Raw genomic sequence first — 22,187 nt, 5'->3', positions numbered from 1 at the left:
TTGACTCATCCTATCTAGGGTTGGCTAATTTAATATGTATAAATCTGTGTAAGGTTAGCTAATTAGATATGTAGGACTTGGTACTTCTATCTAGGGCTAGGAGACCTTTATCTGATCCAAGCTACCTCAACTTCCTACACTCTATTGTACCTTACCATTCCTTTTCTTAGTCTTATGATGGCTCTTGTCACAAAGAAGATTCTTATGTTAATCGTGCTGACTCTGCTTTCCTGCATCCCCAAGCTCATCCTGTTTGTACTGGTTACAGCCATTAACTGATGAATTTTAGATCAATTTTCCCATCTCTCACACTGCCAAATAAACTTGGAAGCTCTTGGTGCTTCAAACGTTTCTTTTCCATCTTGCACTGTCGAAGTATTCCCCAATGACAAGCGAGATGTTACTTTTTCAGGAAGGCTCGGAGAACTTGCATAATTTCTTTCCTCTGTTCACTTAATAATGCCTTGTCCTGTTGTTTAAAAGGGAAATCAGGTTTGATAAATCTATTGGCTTTGATAGAAAAATTAAATTATGGAGACCAACTTGTTATTATTGTGTTTTAAGAAGGCATTCGATAAAGTGCCACTTTATTATTGCAAAAATAAATATGTTGGGATAGCGGATCATATAAAGTAGTGTGGATTAAGGATATGTAATGAATGGAGCACAGGCAGTAAGAATAAAAATAGATCATTTTTAAAAATTAGCATGTTGAAAGTTTAAAAGTGTAATAAATCGTTATAGGTTAATTGGTTACCTGGGCTGTGCAGGCTCGTGGACCAGAAGGACCTGATGAATCTCTAAATTAAAAATTAAGATCACTGGATGCAGCTCAATTATTTATATTTTCATCAATGGCTTGTATAAAATGATTTGGCTAGATTATGGTGATTAAGTCCCCAGAGCCTGATGAGATCTATCCCAGAATTTTGCACAAGCCAAAAGAGGAGATTGCTGGGGCTTTGACAGAGATCTTCATATCCTCTTGCCACAGGCAAGTAGAGAATCTTAGTCATCTGTTTTAGAAAGGTAATTGGGACAAACTAGAAAATAATAGGTTGGTAAACCATCAGAGTATGGAAATTATTGGAGAGGATTCAAGTGATAGGATCTACTCATATTTGGAAAAACCTGGATTTATTAGAGATGGTCAGTATGGCTTTGTACAGGTGAGGTCATGTCTTATAAATTTGGCTGAATTTTTTGCATGGATGAGAAAGATGATTGATGGGGATAGGCCAGTGGATGTTGCAAACGTAGACTTTAGTAAAATTTTCAGTAAGGTCCCTTGTGGTCAGCTGATCCAAAAGATTGAGGCACATGGAGATTTGGTAGATTAGATTCAAAAGTGGGTTGGTCATAGAAGATGGAGGATAATGGTGGGATGAGGCCTATTTGAGAACTGCAGATCTTCCATTATTGGGGCAGCAGGTGTCTGATTAATCAGAATCAGTATTTATTGTCATGAAATTTGTTGTTTTGTGGCAGCATCACAGGTGCAAAATTGCTAGAAATTACATTTTTAAAAAATAAATTGGTGCAAAAGGAAGAGCATATGAGGTGGTGTCTGTGGTTAGTTATTGACCATTCAGAAATTTAATGGCAAAGGGGAAGAAGCTGTTTCTGTACCATTGCATGTTCATCTTCAGGCTCCTGTACCTCCTACATGGTAGCAGTGAGAAGAGGGTATGGCCCGGGTCATAAGGATCTTTGAGAATAGAGATTGCTTTCTTGAGACACCACCTCTTATAGATGCCCTTAATGGACTGCCCATGACGGTGATGGCTGAGTTCATAACTCTGTAGACTTTTCCTGTCTGGTGCATTGGTACCTCCATAAACAGCAAATGATGCAACCAGTCAGGATCCTCTCCATGGTACACATGTAAAAATTTCCAAGAGTCTCCAGTGACACGTTAAATAAACTCCTCTCAAATTATGGCCACTGGCAAGCCTTCTACATGAGTGGAGGCCCTTCAGAGATGTTGAGACCCAAGAATTTGAAGTTCTTAACTCTTTCCACTGTAGATCCCTCAATGAAGACTGGTTTCCCCATCCTTCAATCCACATTGAGTGCAAAGTTGTTATTTGTAACAAGGTGGTTGTGTGAATAGGTTTTTAAGATCGTGCGGGCATTCATTTCTTGTGCAAGTGTTCTGGGTGCACCCAATACTGGATCTTGAGGTTCTCAATGCCACCTCTAATGGTTCTTCTCTAACTTCAAGTCATAAGCCAAGAGTTAGTTAAGATGTTAATTTTCTCCAAGAATTTTACCTTTTCTTCTGTCTGCTCTGTCTACCTATGACAGAGCTCAACATAGAGTCTCTCTTTTGAGGGTCTGGTGCCAAGCTTCTGAACAATGTGCCCCAGCAAGAAGAACCAACCAAGTGTAATTGGGTCCTCCATGCTGAGAATGTTGCGTTGGGAGAGGAGACCGATATTGGTTCACGTTCTTCTAGTGAATTTGGAGGATTTTGTGGAGACCATATCAAAGTTCAGATTTATTGTCAGAGTAAATGCATGACATCATATACAACCCTGAGATTCTTGTTCCTGTGGGTGAAGTAGGATTTCTGCTATTCAGTAATTCATTGGAATGACTTCATCACCAACATCGAAGTACTCGAGCTAGCAGAGTCTGTAAGCATCAAATCCATGCTGCTGAAGACCCAACTGCGCTGGGTGGGTCACGTCTCCAGAATGGAGGACCATCGCCTTCCCAAGATCGTGTTCTATGGCGAGCTCTTCACTGGCCACCGAGGCAAGAGGTGCACCAAAGAAGAGGTACAAGGACTGCCTAAAGAAATCTCTTGGTGCCTGCCACATTGACCAGTGCCAGTGGGCTGATATCGCCTCAAACCGTGCATCTTGGCGCCTCACAGTTCGGCGGGCAGCAACCTCCTTTGAAGAAGACTGCAGAGCCCACCTCACTGACAAAAGACAAAGGAGGAAAAACCCAACACCCAACCCCAACCAACCAATTTTCCCTTGCAACCGCTGCAACCGTGCCTGCCTGTCCCGCATCGGACTTGTCAGTCACCAACAAGCCTGCAGCAGACGTGGACATACCCCTCCATAAATCTTTGTCCGCGAAGCCAAGCCAAAGAATATACAGTACTCAAGAAAAGATCCGTATACAAAAGAGAGAAATGTAAACAAGAAGGAAGTGCAAATGAACTGTGAAATGCAGAAAATTAAATATTCAATAATTAAGTAAGAGTCCTTAAATGAGTCTCTATTGTGTTGTTGTTTAGGGGACTGATGGTGGAAGGGTAGCAACTGTTCCTGAACCTGATGGTATGATTCTTGTGGTATCTATACCTCTTTCCTGATGGTAGAAGCAAGAACAAAGCATGTTGTGAATGGTGTGAATCCTTGATGATTGCTGTTGCTCTCCTATGACAGCAGCTTTTCATGTAGATTTTATCAATACTGGGGAATGTTTTGACTGTGTGAGTAAAACACGAAAGTCTGCAGACACCGTGCCTGAAGTAAAAGCACAATGCTGGAGAAACTCAGCAAGTCAAAGGGCGTCTTTCTTTATATAGCAAAGATAAAGACATATAACCAACATTTTGGGCTTGAACCCTTCATCAAGGAATGAACAAAATGTAGACAGGTTCCTGAATAAAATCGTGGTGGAGTGGGTCAGGGGGAGAAGCACAGTCTCACAGGCAGAACATAATAGGTGGATCTGAAAATGGAGAAAGAAGAGGGTGGAAAGCTGGAGGAAAGCAGTCAAAGGGATGGGGAAGAGGGGGAGAATGGGGAGAAGACAAGAAGAAACTGGAGAAATCGCTGTTAATGCCATCTAGATGGAGTGTGCCCAGACAGAACATTAGATGTTGCTCCTCTAATTTATGGGTGCTCTTGGTTTGACAGTTCACAAGGCCATGGACAGATTTGAGCATGGGAGTGGGGCGCAGAAATGAAATAGTTGGCCACGAGGAGATCCCTGTCTTTAATGCAGACAGAGCGAAGGTGCTCAGCTAAGCAATCCCAGTCTGCGAACAGTCTCTCTGACGTAGAGAAGGCCACAATGGGAGCACTGGATGCAGTAAATTACTTCTGCAGATCCACAAGTGAAGTGTTGCTTCACCAAGGGATGAATTGAGTGTCACTCTGGCCCTAGATTAGGAGAATGCTTTTAACAGTCTGGAATGGGAATATTTATCTTAAGTTTTGGGAAAATTTGGACTAGAAGAGGTATTATTATTAATTGGGTTAAAGCTCTATTATGACCCTAAAGTGAAAATAATCACTAATGGTCAAATCGCACTGGTGTATCCATTGTCTAGATCTAGTAGTCAAGGTTGTCCATTATCTCCAGACCTTTTCGTTCTGGCTATTGAACCATTAGAGGAATCTATCCACTAAGATCCAGACTCCAGACATTAAAGGCTTTAGGGATAACCAGGAAGCACGGAAATCTTTTGCTGACGATGTTCTGCTATATCTGACAGACCCAGTGAGTTCATTACAAAAATTGCAGTCTAAATTGGAATCTTTTGAGACTTTCTCAAGCTATAAATGCTAAGTTATTACCACTTACTGGTGGGAATTGTTCAAGGCATTGGTGAGGCCAAATTTGGAGTGCTGTGTACAGTTTTGGTCACCAAATTATAGGAAAGATATAAACAAAATAGAGAGAGTACAGAGAAGGTTCACAAGAATGTTGACAGGATTTCAAGGTTTGAGTTACAGGGAAAGGTTGTGCAGTCTAGGGCTTTTTTCTCTGGAGTGTAGAAGATTGAGGGGGGACTTGATAGAGGTGTTTAAGATTTTAAAAGGGACAGACAGAGTAAATATGGATAGGCTTTTTTAATTAAGAGTGGGGGAGATTCAAACTAGAGGGCATGGTTTAAGATCGAAGGGGGAAAATATAAAGGAAACATGAGGGGAACTTTCTTTACGCAAAGGGTGGTAGGGATGTGGAATGAGCTTCCGGCAGACGTGGTCGAGGCGGGATCATTGGTTACATTTAAGGATAGACTGGATAGTTACACGGAAAGGAGAGGACTGGAGGGGTATGGACCAGGTGCTGGTCAGTGGTACTAGGAGGGTGGGGATTTGTTACGGCATGGACTAGTAGGGCTGAACTGGCCTGTTCTGTGCTGTAAATGGTTATGGTTATATGTTAAAAGAGACTCAATTTAAGTGGCCGCTTAATGGGATAAGGTATTTAGGTATTAAGATCAATAATAACTTACAGAATTTACATAAGTTGAATTATCTTCCCTTGTTTTGGAAAATTGAGGATAATTTAAATAATTGGATAACTCTTCCAATTACTTTATTTGGAAGGGTCAATTGTATAAAAATGTATATATTACTTAAATTACAATATCTTTTCCAAAACCTACCTGTTTTAGTACCACAAAGATTCTTTCAGAATTTAAATAACTATATTAGGAAGTTTCTGCAGAAGGGTAAGTTTTCCAGAGTCTCCATCAATAAATTAACCTGGAATTATTAACTGGGAGGATTATAGCTCCCAGACTTTTATATAAAAAAAAATATTATTTGGCAACCCAAATACTTTGACAGAGGAGACAAGTCTTCTTGGGTAAAGTTGGAACTGCACAAGGTTGATAAGATTATAGCAGAAATTTTTATATATAAATGGAATTCTAAATTACTATTTGGTCCTAAGGAAGCCCCCTTACTAAAACATATTATTGTAATTTAGAATAAACTCAATGGTCAAATTGGTGTAGGGGGGGGGGTGGGGGGCCTCAAACACCCCGAGCTGAAAATAAATTAATTCCATTAACAATCAATAATAAAATTCTAGAAATTTGGTGTCAGAGTGGGATCAAATATATCAAAGATTGTTTTGAGCAGGGACAATGTATGACATTTGAACAACTCAGGAATAAATATGGAGTTTTAAATTCATCCTTTTTATGCTATCTTCAGTTAAAATCTTATTTAAGGGGTAAACTAGGTCCAGCACTGACCTTACCGCAACGTACTGAAATAGAGACTCTGGTTCAAAAGGGGATCACAAAGAAATTTATCTCAAAAATGTATTTCTTACTTCAGGTGGAAGCCCCTAAACAAGGGCTAGATAAGTCAAGAGAGAGCTAGGAATCAGATTTGGGTATAGTAATTGATCCATTTTGCTGGTCTGATCTGTATCGGGACAGCATGAGCGATACGAGAAAAAAATTGTAAGGTATAGGCTGGTACACAATATAACTTTTTGCATCAGTTGAATTTTACTCCACCAAAATTTAATAAATTGAAATTTGAATTATCTAATTTTTGCTTTTGATGCAGTCAAGATATAGGGACCTTTTTGCATTCGACCTGGTCAGGCCCTAAGGCAGTGGTTCTCATCCTTTTTCTTTCCACTCACATACCACTTTAAGTAATCCCTATGCCATAGGTGCTCTCTAATTAGTAAGGGATTGCTTAAAGTAGTATGTGGGTGTGAACAAAAAGTTTGAAAAACACTGTTTTAGTTGTACCTAATTGACTTGTTATGTATACAGTTTCATAACTCCAAAGGAAATCGGCCAATGACAAGTTTTCTCAAGCAAAATATTTCAGTAACAATTGGAACTAGAGCAGTGATTCTCAACCTTCTCTTCCCTCTTACATACCATCTTAAGCAATCCCTTATTAATCACAGAGCTCCGATGGCATAGGGATAACTTGGGTGGTAAGGGAGTCAAAAGAAAAAGGTTGAGAAACACTGCCCTAAGGTGAGATCCTTCTGGGAAGATTTGGGGAATATCCTGGAACAAATTACTGGAAATCAGTATGCTCAGGTGCCAGAGTTGTTTTTATTGGTGAAATTAGCAGATACAAGACCTAAAATGAGGCTATTAAAAATCAATTGAAATTTGTTAAATTTGCTTTGGTGGCCAGGAAATGCATAGCCATTACTTGGAAATCTGATTCCCATCTGAGTTTGACCCACTGGAAGTCAGAAATGCATAGTTGTGCTCCCCTGGAGAAGATTACTTACAACCTCAGAAATGTTTAAGTTATTACAAATATGACACTCATATTTAAGACATATGGGGGTTAACCTTTGATGATTCCCCCCTCCCGTCTCCAATACCACTATCTCCAGTATCTCTAGTGATGTCTCTGTCCCTTCAGGGAGGAAGTAAACTCTGGATGAATCACATAATGTTTCATCTGTATGTAATTAAAGCTTTTGGAAAACAGATGATTTTTGTCACATCATATGGGAGAATTATCCCTTTTCCTTTTCATTTGGGGAGGGGACCTTTGTCTTTTTTCTGTTCCCTAATCACCCTGTATAAAAACAAAGGCGAGAAATCAGACTGCTCAAACTACAGGGGAATCACGTTGCTCTCCATTGCAGGCAAAATCTTCGCTAGGATTCTACTAAATAGAATAATACCTAGTGTCGCCGAGAATATTCTCCCAGAATCACAGTGCGGCTTTCGCGCAAACAGAGGAACTACTGACATGGTCTTTGCCCTCAGACAGCTCCAAGAAAAGTGCAGAGAACAAAACAAAGGACTCTACATCACCTTTGTTGACCTCACCAAAGCCTTCGACACCGTGAGCAGGAAAGGGCTTTGGCAAATACTAGAGCGCATCGGATGTCCCCCAAAGTTCCTCAACATGATTATCCAACTGCACGAAAACCAACAAGGTCAGGTCAGATACAGCAATGAGCTCTCTGAACCCTTCTCCATTAACAATGGCGTGAAGCAAGGCTGTGTTCTCGCACCAACCCTCTTTTCAATCTTCTTCAGCATGATGCTGAACCAAGCCATGAAAGTCCCCAACAATGAAGACGCTGTTTACATCCGGTACCGCACGGATGGCAGTCTCTTCAATCTGAGGTGCCTGCAAGCTCACACCAAGACACAAGAGCAACTTGTCCGTGAACTACTCTTTGCAGACGATGCCGCTTTAGTTGCCCATTCACAGCCAGCTCTTCAGCGCTTGACTTCCTGCTTTGTGGAAACTGCCAAAATGTTTGGCCTGGAAGTCAGCCTGAAGAAAACTGAGGTCCTCCATCAGCCAGCTCCCCACCATGACTACCAGCCCCCCCACATCTCCATCGGGCACACAAAACTCAAAACAGTCAACCAGTTTACCTATCTCGGCTGCACCATTTCATCAGATGCAAGGATCGACAATGAGATAGACAACAGACTCGCCAAGGCAAATAGCGCCTTTGGAAGACTACACAAAAGAGTCTGGAAAAACAACCAACTGAAAAACCTCACAAAGATAAGCGTATACAGAGCCGTTGTCATACCCACACTCCTGTTCGGCTCCGAATCATGGGTCCTCTACCGGCACCACCTACTGCTCCTAGAACGCTTCCATCAGCGTTGTCTCCGCTCCATCCTCAACATCCATTGGAGCGCTTTCATCCCTAACGTCGAAGTACTCGAGATGGCAGAGGTCGACAGCATCGAGTCCACGCTGCTGAAGATCCAGCTGCGCTGGATGGGTCACGTCTCCAGAATGGAGGACCATCGCCTTCCCAAGATCGTGTTATATGGCGAGCTCTCCACTGGCCACTGTGACAGAGGTGCACCAAAGAAAAGGTACAAGGACTGCCTAAAGAAATCTCTTGGTGCCTGCCACATTGACCACCGCCAGTGGGCTGATAACGCCTCAAACCGTGCATCTTGGCGCCTCACAGTTTGGCGGGCAGCAACCTCCTTTGAAGAAGACCGCAGAGCCCACCTCACTGACAAAAGGCAAAGGAGGAAAAACCTAACACCCAACCCCAACCAACCAATTTTCCCCTGCAACCGTGTCTGCCTGTCCCGCATCGGACTTGTCAGCCACAAACGAGCCTGCAGCTGACGTGGACTTTTACCCCCTCCATAAATCTTCGTCCGCGAAGCCAAGCCAAAGAAGACTTTTCTTCCCAGGATTGGCACAGTATGTAATTTTGTATTTATAAACAATAGTGCAGAATTTGGTAATTGTGATAATCTGTTGGTTGATTCTTCCTTCTTTGTATATCAACATGTATTTCGGTTTTGGTATTTTATTGTATATATCTGTAATGTTTCTTTGATTTTGTTTGTTTTGTAACTTCATTTTTTTTTTAAAGTGTTGCTTTACTTGGAAGAACTATTTAGTAGTGAGGGAGGAGGTGTGGGCGCAAGTGTGGCACACCCTGAGGCCGCAGGGACGATTAATAGGAAGGGATGAGTGGACAAGGGAGTCAAGGAGGGAAGAAGTCACTGCGGAAAGCAGAGAGGGGAGGAGAGTGGAAGATGTATGTGGTTGTGGGAACATGTTATAGCTGAAATGGATGCAGAAGCTGATGGGGTGGTAGTTGAGGACAAGGGGAATATGTTTTTGTTATGTATGGGGGCAGAGGAGACCAGGGCAAATGAGCAGGAAATGGAGATGTGGTTAAGGGCTGGGTTGATGATGATGAAGGGAAGCCACGTTTTTGGAAGGAGAACATTTTGGATGATTTGGACTGGAAGACCTTATCTTGGAATAGATACGACAGAGTCGGAGGAATAGAGAGAAAGGAATAAAATTCTTGCAGGAGAATGGGTGTGAAGAAGTGCTATTGAAGTAGTGGTGGGAGTTGGTAGGTTTATTTTAAAAAAAATGTCTATAGAAAGGTTGTCTCCTGAGATGGAGACAGATCAAAAAGAAGAGTGTGTTGCCAGAGATAGACCAAATGAATTTGAAGTTGAGGTGAAAGTTAGCAGCAAAGTGAATAAAGTTAACGAAGTCCACACAGGGGCTTGAGGCAGCACCAATGTAATTGTCCATGAGTCAAAGGAGAAGTTATTAAGGGTGAGAATAAGTTCTGCTCCATCGGGACTGCAGAAAGTGTCAGTGATGTACAGGCTTGTGTCCACTACCTTTCAGAGGTGCTGGAGGGTTTGGTCTCTTGCCAAGAAAGAAAAGAAGGGCTTTGAGACCTATATGGAGGAATGGAAGTGTAAAGAGATTGGACTTCCGTCATGAAAATGAGGCAATCAAGTTCAGGGAACTTGAAGTAATTGAAGAGATGGAAGGCATGTGAGGTATTGTGGATGTAGGTAGTGAGGGATTGAAACAGGAAAGAAAAAAATGGAGTCGAAGTAAGATGATTCTAGATCAGTGAGGCAGGAGCACATGTAAACAATGTGTCTACCTGGATAATTGGGTTTTTGTATATTGGGTAGGAGGTAGAACCGGACAGTGCGGGAATGGGAGGAAGATGACCAGAGGTGATGAGGATAGAGAGAGTACTAGAGACGATGACTTGATGTTCTTTGGTGAAGTCCTGTTGAAGGGGCAAGCAAGAGGAGAAGTCTGAGAGCTGTCATCTAGCTTTAGCAAAGTAGAGCTCAGTACGCCAGACCACAACTGCACCACCCTTGTCTGCAGGTTTGATACCGAGGTTGGGATTGTTGTGGAGAGAGTGAATGGCAGAGCATTCAGAGGAGGTGAGATTGGAATAAGAGAAGGGAGCTAGGAAACTGAGACAGTTGATGTCTTGGGATCAATTAGAAATTAAAAAGATCCAAAGCAGACAGGATGTGGAGTCCAAGAGGAAGAAGAAGGTTTATTGCGGGAGAAGGGGTCTACAGAAGGGAGTGGAGATTCCTGGTTGTAGACATGGACAAAGAAACAAGAACAATGAAAGAATTAAAATGTGGGAAAAGCAGGACAAAGATGAGGCCACTACTGAGGACAGGGTGTTGCATCTCTCAGAGAAGAAGGTCAAAGGAGAGGGCAAAGAACAAGGAGGTGTTAGAGTGGGAGTCATTCTGGTAGAAGGTAATGGGGAAAGAGGCTGAGGGGATCAAGGGTGGTGGGAAGTGGAGGTTTGGGCTGGTCAGAGAGTGGCAGTGGTGGGTAATTGAAATCAGAGGGGGAGGTGGAGGGTTGGGAAGGTCAGGCTCTCAGGAAGGTCAGAAGAGTGAGGTGGAGATTAGAGGGTCTGAGGGTTAGGGTAGGAAGAAAGGGGAGCTCAAAGGGGAGATGGGGGTTGAGTAGGGAGAGGTGTGACGGGACAGGGAAGGATAAGGAGTGGTAGTAGGAGGGATGAGTCAGGATAAAGCTGCGGTGTTAGCCTTGCTGGTGTGGGGGAGATCGGGACTGCAGAAAGTGCAAATGATGTACAGGCCTGTGTCCACTACCTTTCAAAGGTGCTGATGCCCCATACCAGGCTGTGATGCAACCAGTCAGCACACTTTCCACCACACATCTGTTGAAGTTTGCCACTATTTATGAAGTCATACAAAACCTCCACAAACTCCTGAGAAAGTAGAGGTGCTGATGAGCTTTCTTCACAATGACATGTGTGTTGGGTCCAGCAAAGGTCTACTGAAATAGTGACTCCCAGGAATTTAAATTTGCTCACCCACTCCACCTCTGATCCTCCAATGATCACTTGATCGTTCACTTCTGCTTTTCCCCTCATGGTCCAGTCAGCTCCTTGGTTTTGGTGGCATTGTGTGCAAGGTTGTTGTTAGTACACCATTCAGCCAAGTTTTCAGTCTCCCTCCTGTATGTCCACTCATCACCCCCTTTTATACAACCCACTACTGTAGCATTGTCAGCAAATTTTTAGATAGTGTTATTGTTGTGCCAAGCCACACAGTGATAGATGTAAAGTGCATAGATCGGGGGCTATGAACACAGTCCTGTGATGCCCCAGTACTGATGGAGATTGTTGAGGAGATGTTCTTACCAATCCAAACTGATTGTGGTGTTGAGGTGAGGAAACTCAGGATCTAATTAAACAATGGGTATGGAGGCCCAGGTCTTGGGGTTTGCATCAGTTTTGAGGGGATGATGGTATTGGATGCTGAATTACAGTCCATAAGGAGCATCCTGATGTATGTGTTCCAGGGTTTTGTTTAGAGCCAGTGTGATAGCATCTGCTGTAGAACTGTTGTGACGATAAGCAAATTGGAACGAATCCATGTTGCTGCTCACACAGAAGCTGATTTGCTTGAACACCAGCCTCTGAAAACACTATCACTGTGTATATGAGTGCCACTGGTCAGTAGTCATTTAAGCATACATTCTTGGACATGGTATGATTGAAACCTATTCGAAACAAATAGGTACCATGCCCAGCCGGAGTGAGATATTGAAGTTATCTGTGAATACATTGGCAAGTTGGTCAGCACAGGTTTTCAGTACTTGACTGGATACTCTGTCCAGGCCGGATGCTTTCTTTGGATCCATTGTCTTGAAGCCAGCCTGCACATCATCCTCAGAGTAAAGGATCATATGAGGAGTGGGGGTGTGCAGTGACTCTTCCTTGTTTTAGCTACCATATAGGTGACATTATTAAAGTATCTCAAAGTGCCTGTTGCAAGTAGTCCAGGTCTTGGAAGCATATTGGAAGCAAAAATCACTGCTGCCCGAATCAAACCATCTTTCCTCAGTAGTGTAATGAAAATATTTAAAATATTTTCTAATTCAGCAGCAAGAGGCTTTCACAAACAAGGGAGTCACTGCACAAAATACTTTGTGACAAGAAAAGAATTTTATAAAATTTTATTAAATGTAACAAAATTACAGAAGGAAAATCCTTATCAACCACTCCAATTCAATGCTTTGGTAACCCTGAGGTTTCATCTTCCTCTCTCCTCCTGTTAACATTGTTCATAAACCCAGCCCAAGTTGCACAAAGAAATTTACCTCTTTTTGATAGCTTTCAAACCCCTAACTTTTCACTTTTTCATGATACCGGCTTACTCTTTTTACCTTTTCATTATCCTTGGTCAAAGCATATGATTCAGAAACCGAACCTTTGCAGATCTTTGCTGACTGTGAAATTGTGCATGTTCTCAAAGCATTGCCACATTCCAGGCTGGTATCATTTTTTTTGTGTTTTATCATTTGCATCTAATGAGGAATTAAATATGTATATGGTACAATTAATTTTTTTTCCTAACAAGTAAATCGAAAGTTGTGCTGGTGCATGGAAGGTAATCATTCAATGTTTACATCTGCTGAAAGATCTCACCCAGAATGTTGGAAGTAGTTCACTATATTCAGGGAAGTGTTGTGCAACTAAGATGGGGTGATATATGACGCATGTAAAAAGAGGTGAGATAGCTAGTTAAGAGGAAGAAAGAAGCCAATCTAAGGTTCAGGAAGCAAGAGACAGGAAGGCCTCATTAAAATTGTATGGTAGCCAGAAAGGACTTGGGATAGCTAGAAGGGGGCAATGAGAAGGCCTTGGCAAGTAAAATTAAGGAAAACCCTAAAGCGTTCTATGCATATGTGAAGAACAGAAGGATAACGAGAGAGAAGGTGGGGCCACTTAAAGGAGGCAGCATGTGCCTGGAGGGAGAAGATGTCCTAAATGAATGCTTTGTTTTAGTGTTCATCAGAGAGAGGGACCTTGGTCAATATGAGGACACTATAGAACTGTGTGCTGGAGCAGGTTGAGGTTAAGAAAGTGGAAGTGCTGGATCTTCTTAAATATATCAGGGTTGTTGAGGCATGGGACCAGTCAAGATATGCCTCAGGTCACTGCAGGAAGCAAGAGAAAAGATCGCTGGAGTTTTGGCAATGATCTTTGCATCCTCCTGGCCACAGGAGAGGTACTGGAGGATTGGAGAATGGCAAATGTGGTCTCCTTGTTTAAAAAGGGTAATGGGGAGAATCATGGTAATTATAGTTCAGTTAGTATTGCATCAGTGGTGAGCAAATTATGAAGAGAATTATTAGGGACAAGATTTATGAGCATTTAGTGAAGTATAATCTTCTCAGGGATAGTCAGCATGGCTTTGTGAAGGGTAGGTCATGCCTCATGAGCCTAATTGAGTTTTTTGAAGAAGTGACAAAAAGAAATTGATGGTAAAGCCGTAGATGTAGTGTATATGGATTTTGACAAGGTCCCCATGGTAGATTCATTCAGAAAATTATGAGGCATGGGATACATGGAACCTAGCAGTATGCATTCAGAATTGGCTTGCCTACAGAGTGTAATAGTAGATGGAATGTATTCTGCCTGGAGGTCAATAGCTAGTAGAGTTCTGCAGGGATCTCTTCTGGGACCCTTGCTCTTGGTGATTTTTATAAATGACCTGGACAAAGAAGTGGAGGATGATTCACTAAGTTTGCAGATGACATGAAGATTGGAGGTGTTGAGAATAATGTAGCCATTTATCATATGTTGCAACAGGATATAGCCAGGATGCAGAGTTGGGCAGAGAAGTGGCGAATGGAGTTCAATCCGGATAAATGTTAAGTGATGCATTTTGGAGAGCCAAACATGAAGGCACAGTACATAGTAAATGGCAGAATTCTTAAGTGTGCAAGATCAGAAGGACCTTGGGGTCCAAATCCATGGATGTCTCAAGTTGATATGTTAAGAAGGTTTATTGTATACCGGCCTTCGTCAATGAAGGGTTTGAATTCAAGAAGGTGATGTTGCAGCTTTATAAAACTCTGATTAGACCACACTTGGAAAATTGTGTTCAGTTCTGGTTGTCTCATTACAGGAAGGATGTGGAAGCTATGGAGAGAGTGCAGAGATTTACTAGGATTGGAAAACATGTTTATGAGGCAAGGTTGTCAGAGTTGAGGCTTTTCTCGTTAGAGTGGAGAAGGATGAGAGGTGAACTTAATAGTGGTCTACAAATTATAAGAGCCATAGATAGAATTGTCAGCCAGCACCCTTTCCCCAGGCGAGAGTAACAAGCACCAGAGGGCATCTGTACAAGGTGAGAGGAGAAAAGTTTAGGTGAGATGTCAGGGTCTTTTTTTTTCTTTCTTTCCCACACACAGTAGTGGGTGCCTGGAATGCATTGCCAGCAGTAGCAGTAGAGACTGGTGCAATTTGGGGCAATTTAAAGATTCTTGGACAGTCACATGGACCTAAGAAAAATATTGTTATGGGTGTGAAGTGAGGAAGGTTTCCTTTGAGAAGGTTTATATACATCAGCATATTTCGTGGGATAAAACACCTGTATTGTAAAGTTCTCTGTGTTCTATTTACTTTGATTGTATTGCTCTCAATTATTTCTCCATGCTGGACATTGGCAGCAAGGAGGAAATATAGTTCAGTTAGTATTACCATTGACTGCCTCAAACTAACATATTTGGACACCAGCCAGCCGGTCAATCCACCAGCCCCACACCGTAGAGGCAGTCTGCCCAAAACCAGGGATAGCGCCTGGATTGCCAGTTCTTGGGAGGGAAGGGGATGGTCGTGTGGCAGCCCACAGCGTACTGACACGCAAAATGGTGTCCGAACGCAGTGATACTGCAAGAGCCAACTAAATCAGCTTTCTTCATGAGCTTCTGACTGCACGGCGGGCAAGCCGGTGACATCATTTCCGTCAGAACCGGCGTAACTGCCAGGCCTATATAAGGCAGGGCAAACCATCAATAAAGTTAGTGTCGACTATACACACCTCATGTCAGTGTCTTGCTTTCACGCTCTGCCGTAGGACATGCTACATCTTAATCTTTCTTGCTACTGAAGCATTTCACAACTAACAACCTTCCTCTGGAAATGGAGCTAATTTTTTTAAATATTGCTGGACTTGTGGTTCATATGCTCCAAAGGAAATTCATCCAAACCTCAGTACTTCAACTGCAGTATTCAGACCACATCTGTATTTGGACACATTTGGTGTCTGAGTTCCAAGTTAATGTTGGGAAGACTCAACATCAGTCAAGAGAGCAGAGTTAATGTTTCGTTCATTACTTCAGTCGTGGTATATGTTTAAGGAAATCCAATTAAATTCTATTTTATGTGAGGTTGGTTTTGTGCTTTCTTTTCTGAAACATTGAGGAGTTGAATTACCTTAAAAGCTATTAATCAGATGCAAGAGTGGTTCATAATTTGCCCATTAAAAAAAAACTTTGTGGGAAAGGACCAGTTTCGAGTCCTGCTACTGGAAAATAACTGAGGTGAGGTGGGGGGGAGGAAACCACATGGTACTACATAGTAAAATAAATTATTAACACTCCAATGGAATGATACGGAATGCATATACAAAGATGACACTTAGAAAATGAAAATACTGCACTATTTTCCTTTGTGTATTTGTTTTTTGTGAATAAAACTTGCTACTTTGTTTTTAAAAAAAGTATCTACTCCTGCATCTGTTTGTATTGAGGGGGTGAGATTAGAGTAAGTAAGCGCTCAGGCCCGAAACGTTGGTAATCCATTTCTACCTCCTCTGGACGCTGACAGATGCACGTCTTCTCCCCGTGGATGCTGCTGACCTCCCGAGTTCCCCCGACCATTCCTCGTCTGCTCTCGTTCATAGCGACTGCACCTTCTGCCTTTCTCGACAGAGCAAGGGAACCCGGTGTGAGCGTCTGGCCGCGCATGCGCTCTGCGGGCTCAGGTGGGAGCTGCGGCTGTGGGCTTGCTGTGTCATGAGGTGGGTTCTGGCCGACCGCGGCGGGAGTGGGATAAACACTGATGCTAAATTCTGCTTGTATATTCCGGAAGAGGTGGACTTGCAGCTGGTGGGGTACACCCCCCGTCCTCCCTGCCTCGACCCCCCGGGATTGCGCTGCTGCTTAGTGCTGTTGCCCAGGCCAGCAGCCGTTCCTTAGGATCTGCAGATCAGGGACGCGGGCCCCGATGGTGAGGCCTAAACATGTGGACTGATCGAAAAACGGAATCTTGGGCTGCCTATTGCTCAGTGCTGGTGCCTTGGGATCTGTAGTTGCTGTTCTCGTCAGTGAGGGTCTCCATTTCCTCTGTCATTCATTCATTGCAATGAACGCTATTTTCAATCCGCATGCTATCCTCGAGCATTTTCACAAACGCTTGTTGTGTTGTAAATGTAACCTTTTATCCTAATGCATACAAAGCTTGTCCTTGATTTCCAAGCAACGTTTCTATGGAAACTTGATTTTGCATTTTAAAAAAAATAGCAAAATGCCATTAAATCTCAGGTACAGTACCAGGGCATTTTGAAAACAAGATAACACATTCGGATCATTGAATTTAGTTTGAATGCAGGAGTTGGCCCCAGTGCCAGCTAGTCCTTTTATCTGATTTCTGGATTTATCTCAACTGCAACCGAGGTAGTTTGGGATTCTGAAGAGAAGTTGAGTAAATAGAATGATTTTCAATTATTTTACTCAAGCTGTATTTGACATTCACAGATTTACAAGGCGATTATTTGGTGGTGGGACTCTTCCCTCGTATTTAGTGATGGCCGTCCTCATTGTCCTTATTGTTGGAGCTGTCTTGACTACGTTACTGCCCAAAGTTGTGGAAAGTGGAGCTACTATGGTCCGTAGAGAGCAGGATGACCAGAGAATTGATGTCCGTAATTCCTTCACCATTATCATGCAGTCTTACAACAGGACGGACCTACTTCTTAAACTGCTGAATCATTATCAGGCCGTTCCAAATCTGCACAAAATAATTGTCGTCTGGAATAGTGTTGGAATAAAACCGCCAAAAGATTTATGGGATTCACTGGGGCCACATCCCATCCCAATAATTTTTAAGGAGCAAACAGTGAATAGAATGCGAAACCGACTGGAGCCATTTCCTGAATTGGAAACCAAAGGTAAATTAATGAAATGTTAATCTAGAATGTTGCTTATAACTTTTTAAAGAATTCTGTCTTTAACCTAAAATGATTTGAAACAAAGCTTGTCACAGCTCTGATCTGTATCGCTAAACTGCTTGGTGGGGAAATAGCAGCAACACAAAGCATCCTGCCCCTTAAGACTAGCCATCCTTTTTATTTAAAACTGTTGGCTTTATGTCCTCTGTACAGTTTTCTATCTGCTTTTAGTGGCATAATTTCTGAGTGGTCCAGTAGGTGGAAGGACAAGTTGTGAACAATATCTAAATGGACAATTGGACATGGGTTTAAGGTGAGATGGGTGAGGGGGAAGGGGAGATTTAATAGGATTTGGAGGGGTATCTCCTAAGCACAGGTGGGCAATATCTGACAATGAGTGGGCGAAATTTGGCAGATGAATTTTAATGTGGGAAAGTATGAAGACAAGCATTTTGGTAGGAGGAATCAAAGCAGATGTTTATCTAAATAGAGACTGCAAATGAGTGAAGACAGGGGATCGATGTATTTTTGTGTGTGAATCACAAAAGGTTAGCAGGTAGGTACTACAAGTAGTTAAAAAAGAGCAAGTGGCACATTGGACTTTATTCCAAAAAGTTGGAGCTTAGAAATGAAGTTTTGTCACAATTATGCAGGTTTTTCATGCCACTCAGATTTGGTTCCCTGAAATGAGAAAGGATATAACAGCATTGAAAGACTTCCAAAAGAGATTGGCCAGGTTTATTCCTGCTATGAAAAGAATGTCCTTTCAAAAAAGTCAAAGCAGGTTCAGGTCTGTGTTCTTGTATTTCAGAATTGAACAACAGAAGCTACTGACACTCACCTCCTTTTATATCTCCAGCCACAAATGCCTTTTTCTATTGGATAAATTGTGCACAATTTTGGTCACCAAACCATTAGAAAGATGTCAAGAAGATTTACAAGGATGTTGCCAGTCCAGGAATTTATTCCTGGAGGATGAAGTGTACAAAATCATGAGTAAATACAGATAGTCTTTTGCCTAGAGTAGGGGAATCAGTAACTAGAGGACATGGGTTTAAGGTGAGATGGGTGAGGGGGAAGGGAAGATTTAATAGGATTTGGAGGGGTATCTCCTAAGCACACGTGGGCATATGGAACAAGCTGCTGGAAGAGCTAATTGAAGCAGGTATTATTGCAACATTTAAGAAATATTTGGATGGACATTGCTTAAAAGAACAGACTTCAGCGAATTTATATAGAGACATAGAAAAATTTTGTGAAACAAATCTGGTGTCTACTAATAATAGTTTTCTGATATGAGACATGTTTAAAGCATATTTTAGGGGACAAATTATATCCTGTACGAAGAATCTTTGTATAGGATATAATGAGAGGGAGCATTTGGCAGAAGTAAACAGTTTTTAGAAGTATATTAAAGATTTAGAAAAAAAAACCCAAAGAACAAAAAGAATACAGATTACTGGAGAATAAAAAGCTAAGATACAAAACAAGCATATGGGACAGAAAAAGCTGTATTAACAAAACTAAACAACAATGCTGAGTTGGGTGAATGGGCGCACAAAGTTTTAGCTTGGTAGATTAAAACAGAGGAGTCATCAAGAATGATAAATGCTACAAAAATAGACACTCTAGTATGTTGGGTATAAGCCCGCCCTCTGCTGGACATCATGACCACCATGTCATGATGGCACCCTTTCGTATATATAGCCTTGTGTGTCAGTTGCCATGTTAGTTTAATAGAAGTAAAGGATGAGAAAGCATCACATCTCTGAGTCTTAATTCTGTGAGTGCATATGCAACTATGGCGACGAGGAATGAAATAAACCCTACACATACTCTATGTACCAACTGTAAGAAAGAAAACAACAGAAGAAAGGTAAAAAACAACTGCCTAACAACCCCAACAAATTTCCAACAAAAGATCAAGATGAAAGCATGCCGAGATGGTGGAGAATTCAACGAAGTAGAAGAAAGTTGGATAACTACGTAGAACGATTTAACCACTACTGTGTAGCCCACAATATTGTGGAAGGTCCAGTAAACTGCAAATGTGCCCTCTTCCTCAGTATAATGGGCAGCAAAACATTTGGACCTCCTTAAGACCTTGCTGGCCCTAGAGGATCCAGGGACCAAAACATTCAACGAATTATGCATAGCTCTAAGGAACCATTTAAGCCCCAAACCACAAGTACAATTCTATGAAAGGAGACCAGGACTAGGAGAAACAGTAAGTGAATACCTGACATCGTTCCACAAACTGACGGAGCACTGTCATTTCGAGCAATTTCTAAATCGGGCACTGCGAGACAGATTAGTGATGGGGCTGGGAAATCAAGCAAGCAAAAATTATTAGCAATGGATGAAGATGTTATGTTACAAATTCCATACAAAACTGCCTGCAGCTGTGAAATGGCAGATTAAAAACTTGGATGTGGGTCAACCAGACCTACTGGTCGCGAGGTCTTCCGGCCAACAATGCTTCCGTTGTGGGAAATACAATCACTGACCAGAAAACTTTCTTCAAAAATTCTAAATGCAACCATTGCAAAACAGAAGGACGTATCAACGCTAAATTTACACTACAATTGCAGAGAGAGAGGGAGAGAGAGGGAGAGAGAGGGAGAGAGAGGGAGAGAGAGGGAGAGAGAGGGAGAGAGAGGGAGAGAGAGGGAGAGAGAGGGAGAGAGAGGGAGAGAGAGGGAGAGAGAGGGAGAGAGAGGGAGAGAGAGGGAGAGAGAGGGAGAGAGGGGAGAGAGGGGAGAGAGGGGAGAGAGGGGAGAGAGGGGAGAGAGGGGAGAGAGGGGAGAGAGGGGAGAGAGGGGAGAGAGGGGAGAGAGGGGAGAGAGGGGGACCTGAAATCCGAGGAATAAACAGGAAATGGCAATCTTTATACGGCTAAAAATAAATGGACACCCCCCCCACCCCTGAAGATGGAGTTAGACACAGGGCCAGAGGTGTCCCTAATGACGTTACATGTAAAGGGACACTTGCTACCAAACCTCCCGGTTTTAAAAAAAAAAACAATTGAAATAACTCTAAGATCTGTTTCAGGAGACCGAATCAGTGTTTGGAAAATTTACGGTCCAAGTACAATACAAACAACAGCAACAAAAAACACTCTCTCTCTACATCGTAGATACCCAGGGACTAGCACTTTTCGGAAGAAACTGGCTACAACACATTCCCCTAGCCTGGCTGGAAATCGGTTCAATACTAAATGTAAACCACATGGACTCCTCCCAGTCAGAACTCAACCAAATCCTCAACAACCACACAGTTGTTTTTCCAACAAGAATTGGGGAAAATCAAAGGTGTTCAAGCCAAACTGCAATTAAAAGATAATGCAGAACCAAAATTCTTCAAAGCCAGAACAGTCCCATTTGCTATGAAAGGAAAAATACACTAAAACATGAAGGCAATACAGTGATTGGGCAATGCCCATCATATCCTTACGAAAAGCAAATGATGAGATTCGCAATTGTGGCGATTACAAAGTCACAATCAAGCCATTACTCAAAAAACTTGAACACCCCATGCCCGCAGAAGACTTGTTCCAAGCACTAAACGGAGGGCAAAAATTCACAAAACTAGATTTGTCACAAGCATATCAGCAGATAGAATTGTACAAAAAAAAAATCAAGGGAATATGTGACTATCAATCCCCATCTGGGACTATTCACCTACACACCTGCCTTACGGAATTTCAGCAACACCTGTGATTTTACAAGCAACAATGGACAAATTATTACATGGACTCTCAGTTGGGTGTTACCTAGATGATATCAATTGTATTGAAGGCTGATAAGTCCCCAGGGTCTTATTGGCTGCATCCTAGGGTACTTAGGGAGGGTGCCCTTGAAATTGTGGGCACATTGGTCAACATTTTCCAGTGTTCTTTGGTTTCAGGAAAGCTGCCTGTGGATTGGAGGGTGGCTAATGTGCCACTTTTCAAGAAGGGAGGGAGGGAGAGAACAGGCAATCACAGACCGGTTAGCCTGATGTCAGTGGTGGGGAAGATATTAGAATCTATTATAAAAGAAGAAATAACAGAACACTTAGACAAAAATAATAGTATCATTACAAGTGAGCATGGATTTTTGAAGGGAAAATCATGCTTGACTAATCTGAAATTTTTTGAGGATTTGACAAGGAGGGTGGACATGGGAGAGCCAGTGGATGTGGTGTACTTAGACTTTCAGAAGGCTTTTGATAAGGTCCTGCATAGGAGATTAGTAGGGGATAGGGTGCTGACATGGATAGAAATTGGTTGACAAACAGGACACAAAAAGTTGGGGTTAACAGATCACTTTCGGGATGGCAAGATGTGACTTGGTGCTGGGTCCTCAGTTGTTTATCATATATATTAATTATTTAGATAAGGGGATTATGAATAACATCAGCAAATTTGCAGATGACACAAAACTGGGTGGCAGTGTGAGGTGTGGGGAGAATGTTAGGAAAATGCAGGAGGACTTGGACAGGTTAGGTGAGAGAACAGATAGATGCAGTTTAATGTGGATAAATGTGAGGTTATCCACTTTGGTGGTGGGAACGGGGAGGCAGATTATTTTTAAAATGGAATCAATTTAGGAAGTGGGGAAGTGCAACGTGATCTAGGTGTGCTTGTACATCAGTCACTAAAAGCTAGCATGCAGGTTCATCAAGCTGTGAAAAAGGTAAATGGCATGTTAGCCTTCATAAAAAG

The 22,187-nt window shown here is 42.2% G+C and overlaps 1 protein-coding gene across 2 annotated transcripts in view; it reads left to right on the top strand.

The window, feature by feature from the left end:
- extl2 (exostosin-like glycosyltransferase 2) overlaps positions 1-22,187 on the top strand; it is a 28,148-nt gene that overhangs the window by 1,269 nt on the left and 4,692 nt on the right. The window contains exons 1-2 of one of the 2 annotated variants that reach the window (XM_069938017.1): positions 16,116-16,333; positions 17,070-17,482. In XM_069938017.1, coding sequence (XP_069794118.1) covers positions 16,329-16,333; positions 17,070-17,482 — 418 coding nt within the window. In that variant the 5' untranslated portion in view covers positions 16,116-16,328. Of the gene's footprint in view, positions 1-16,115; positions 16,334-17,069; positions 17,483-22,187 lie in introns of those variants that run through there. The other variant, XM_069938016.1, reaches the window with a different exon arrangement.

The sequence above is a fragment of the Narcine bancroftii genome, chromosome 5 (genome assembly GCF_036971445.1).
Source record: "Narcine bancroftii isolate sNarBan1 chromosome 5, sNarBan1.hap1, whole genome shotgun sequence".
Classification (NCBI taxonomy): Eukaryota; Metazoa; Chordata; class Chondrichthyes; order Torpediniformes; family Narcinidae; genus Narcine; species Narcine bancroftii.
The sequence above is the reverse complement of the archived record's forward strand: the minus strand, read 5'-3'. Positions and strand labels throughout refer to the sequence as shown.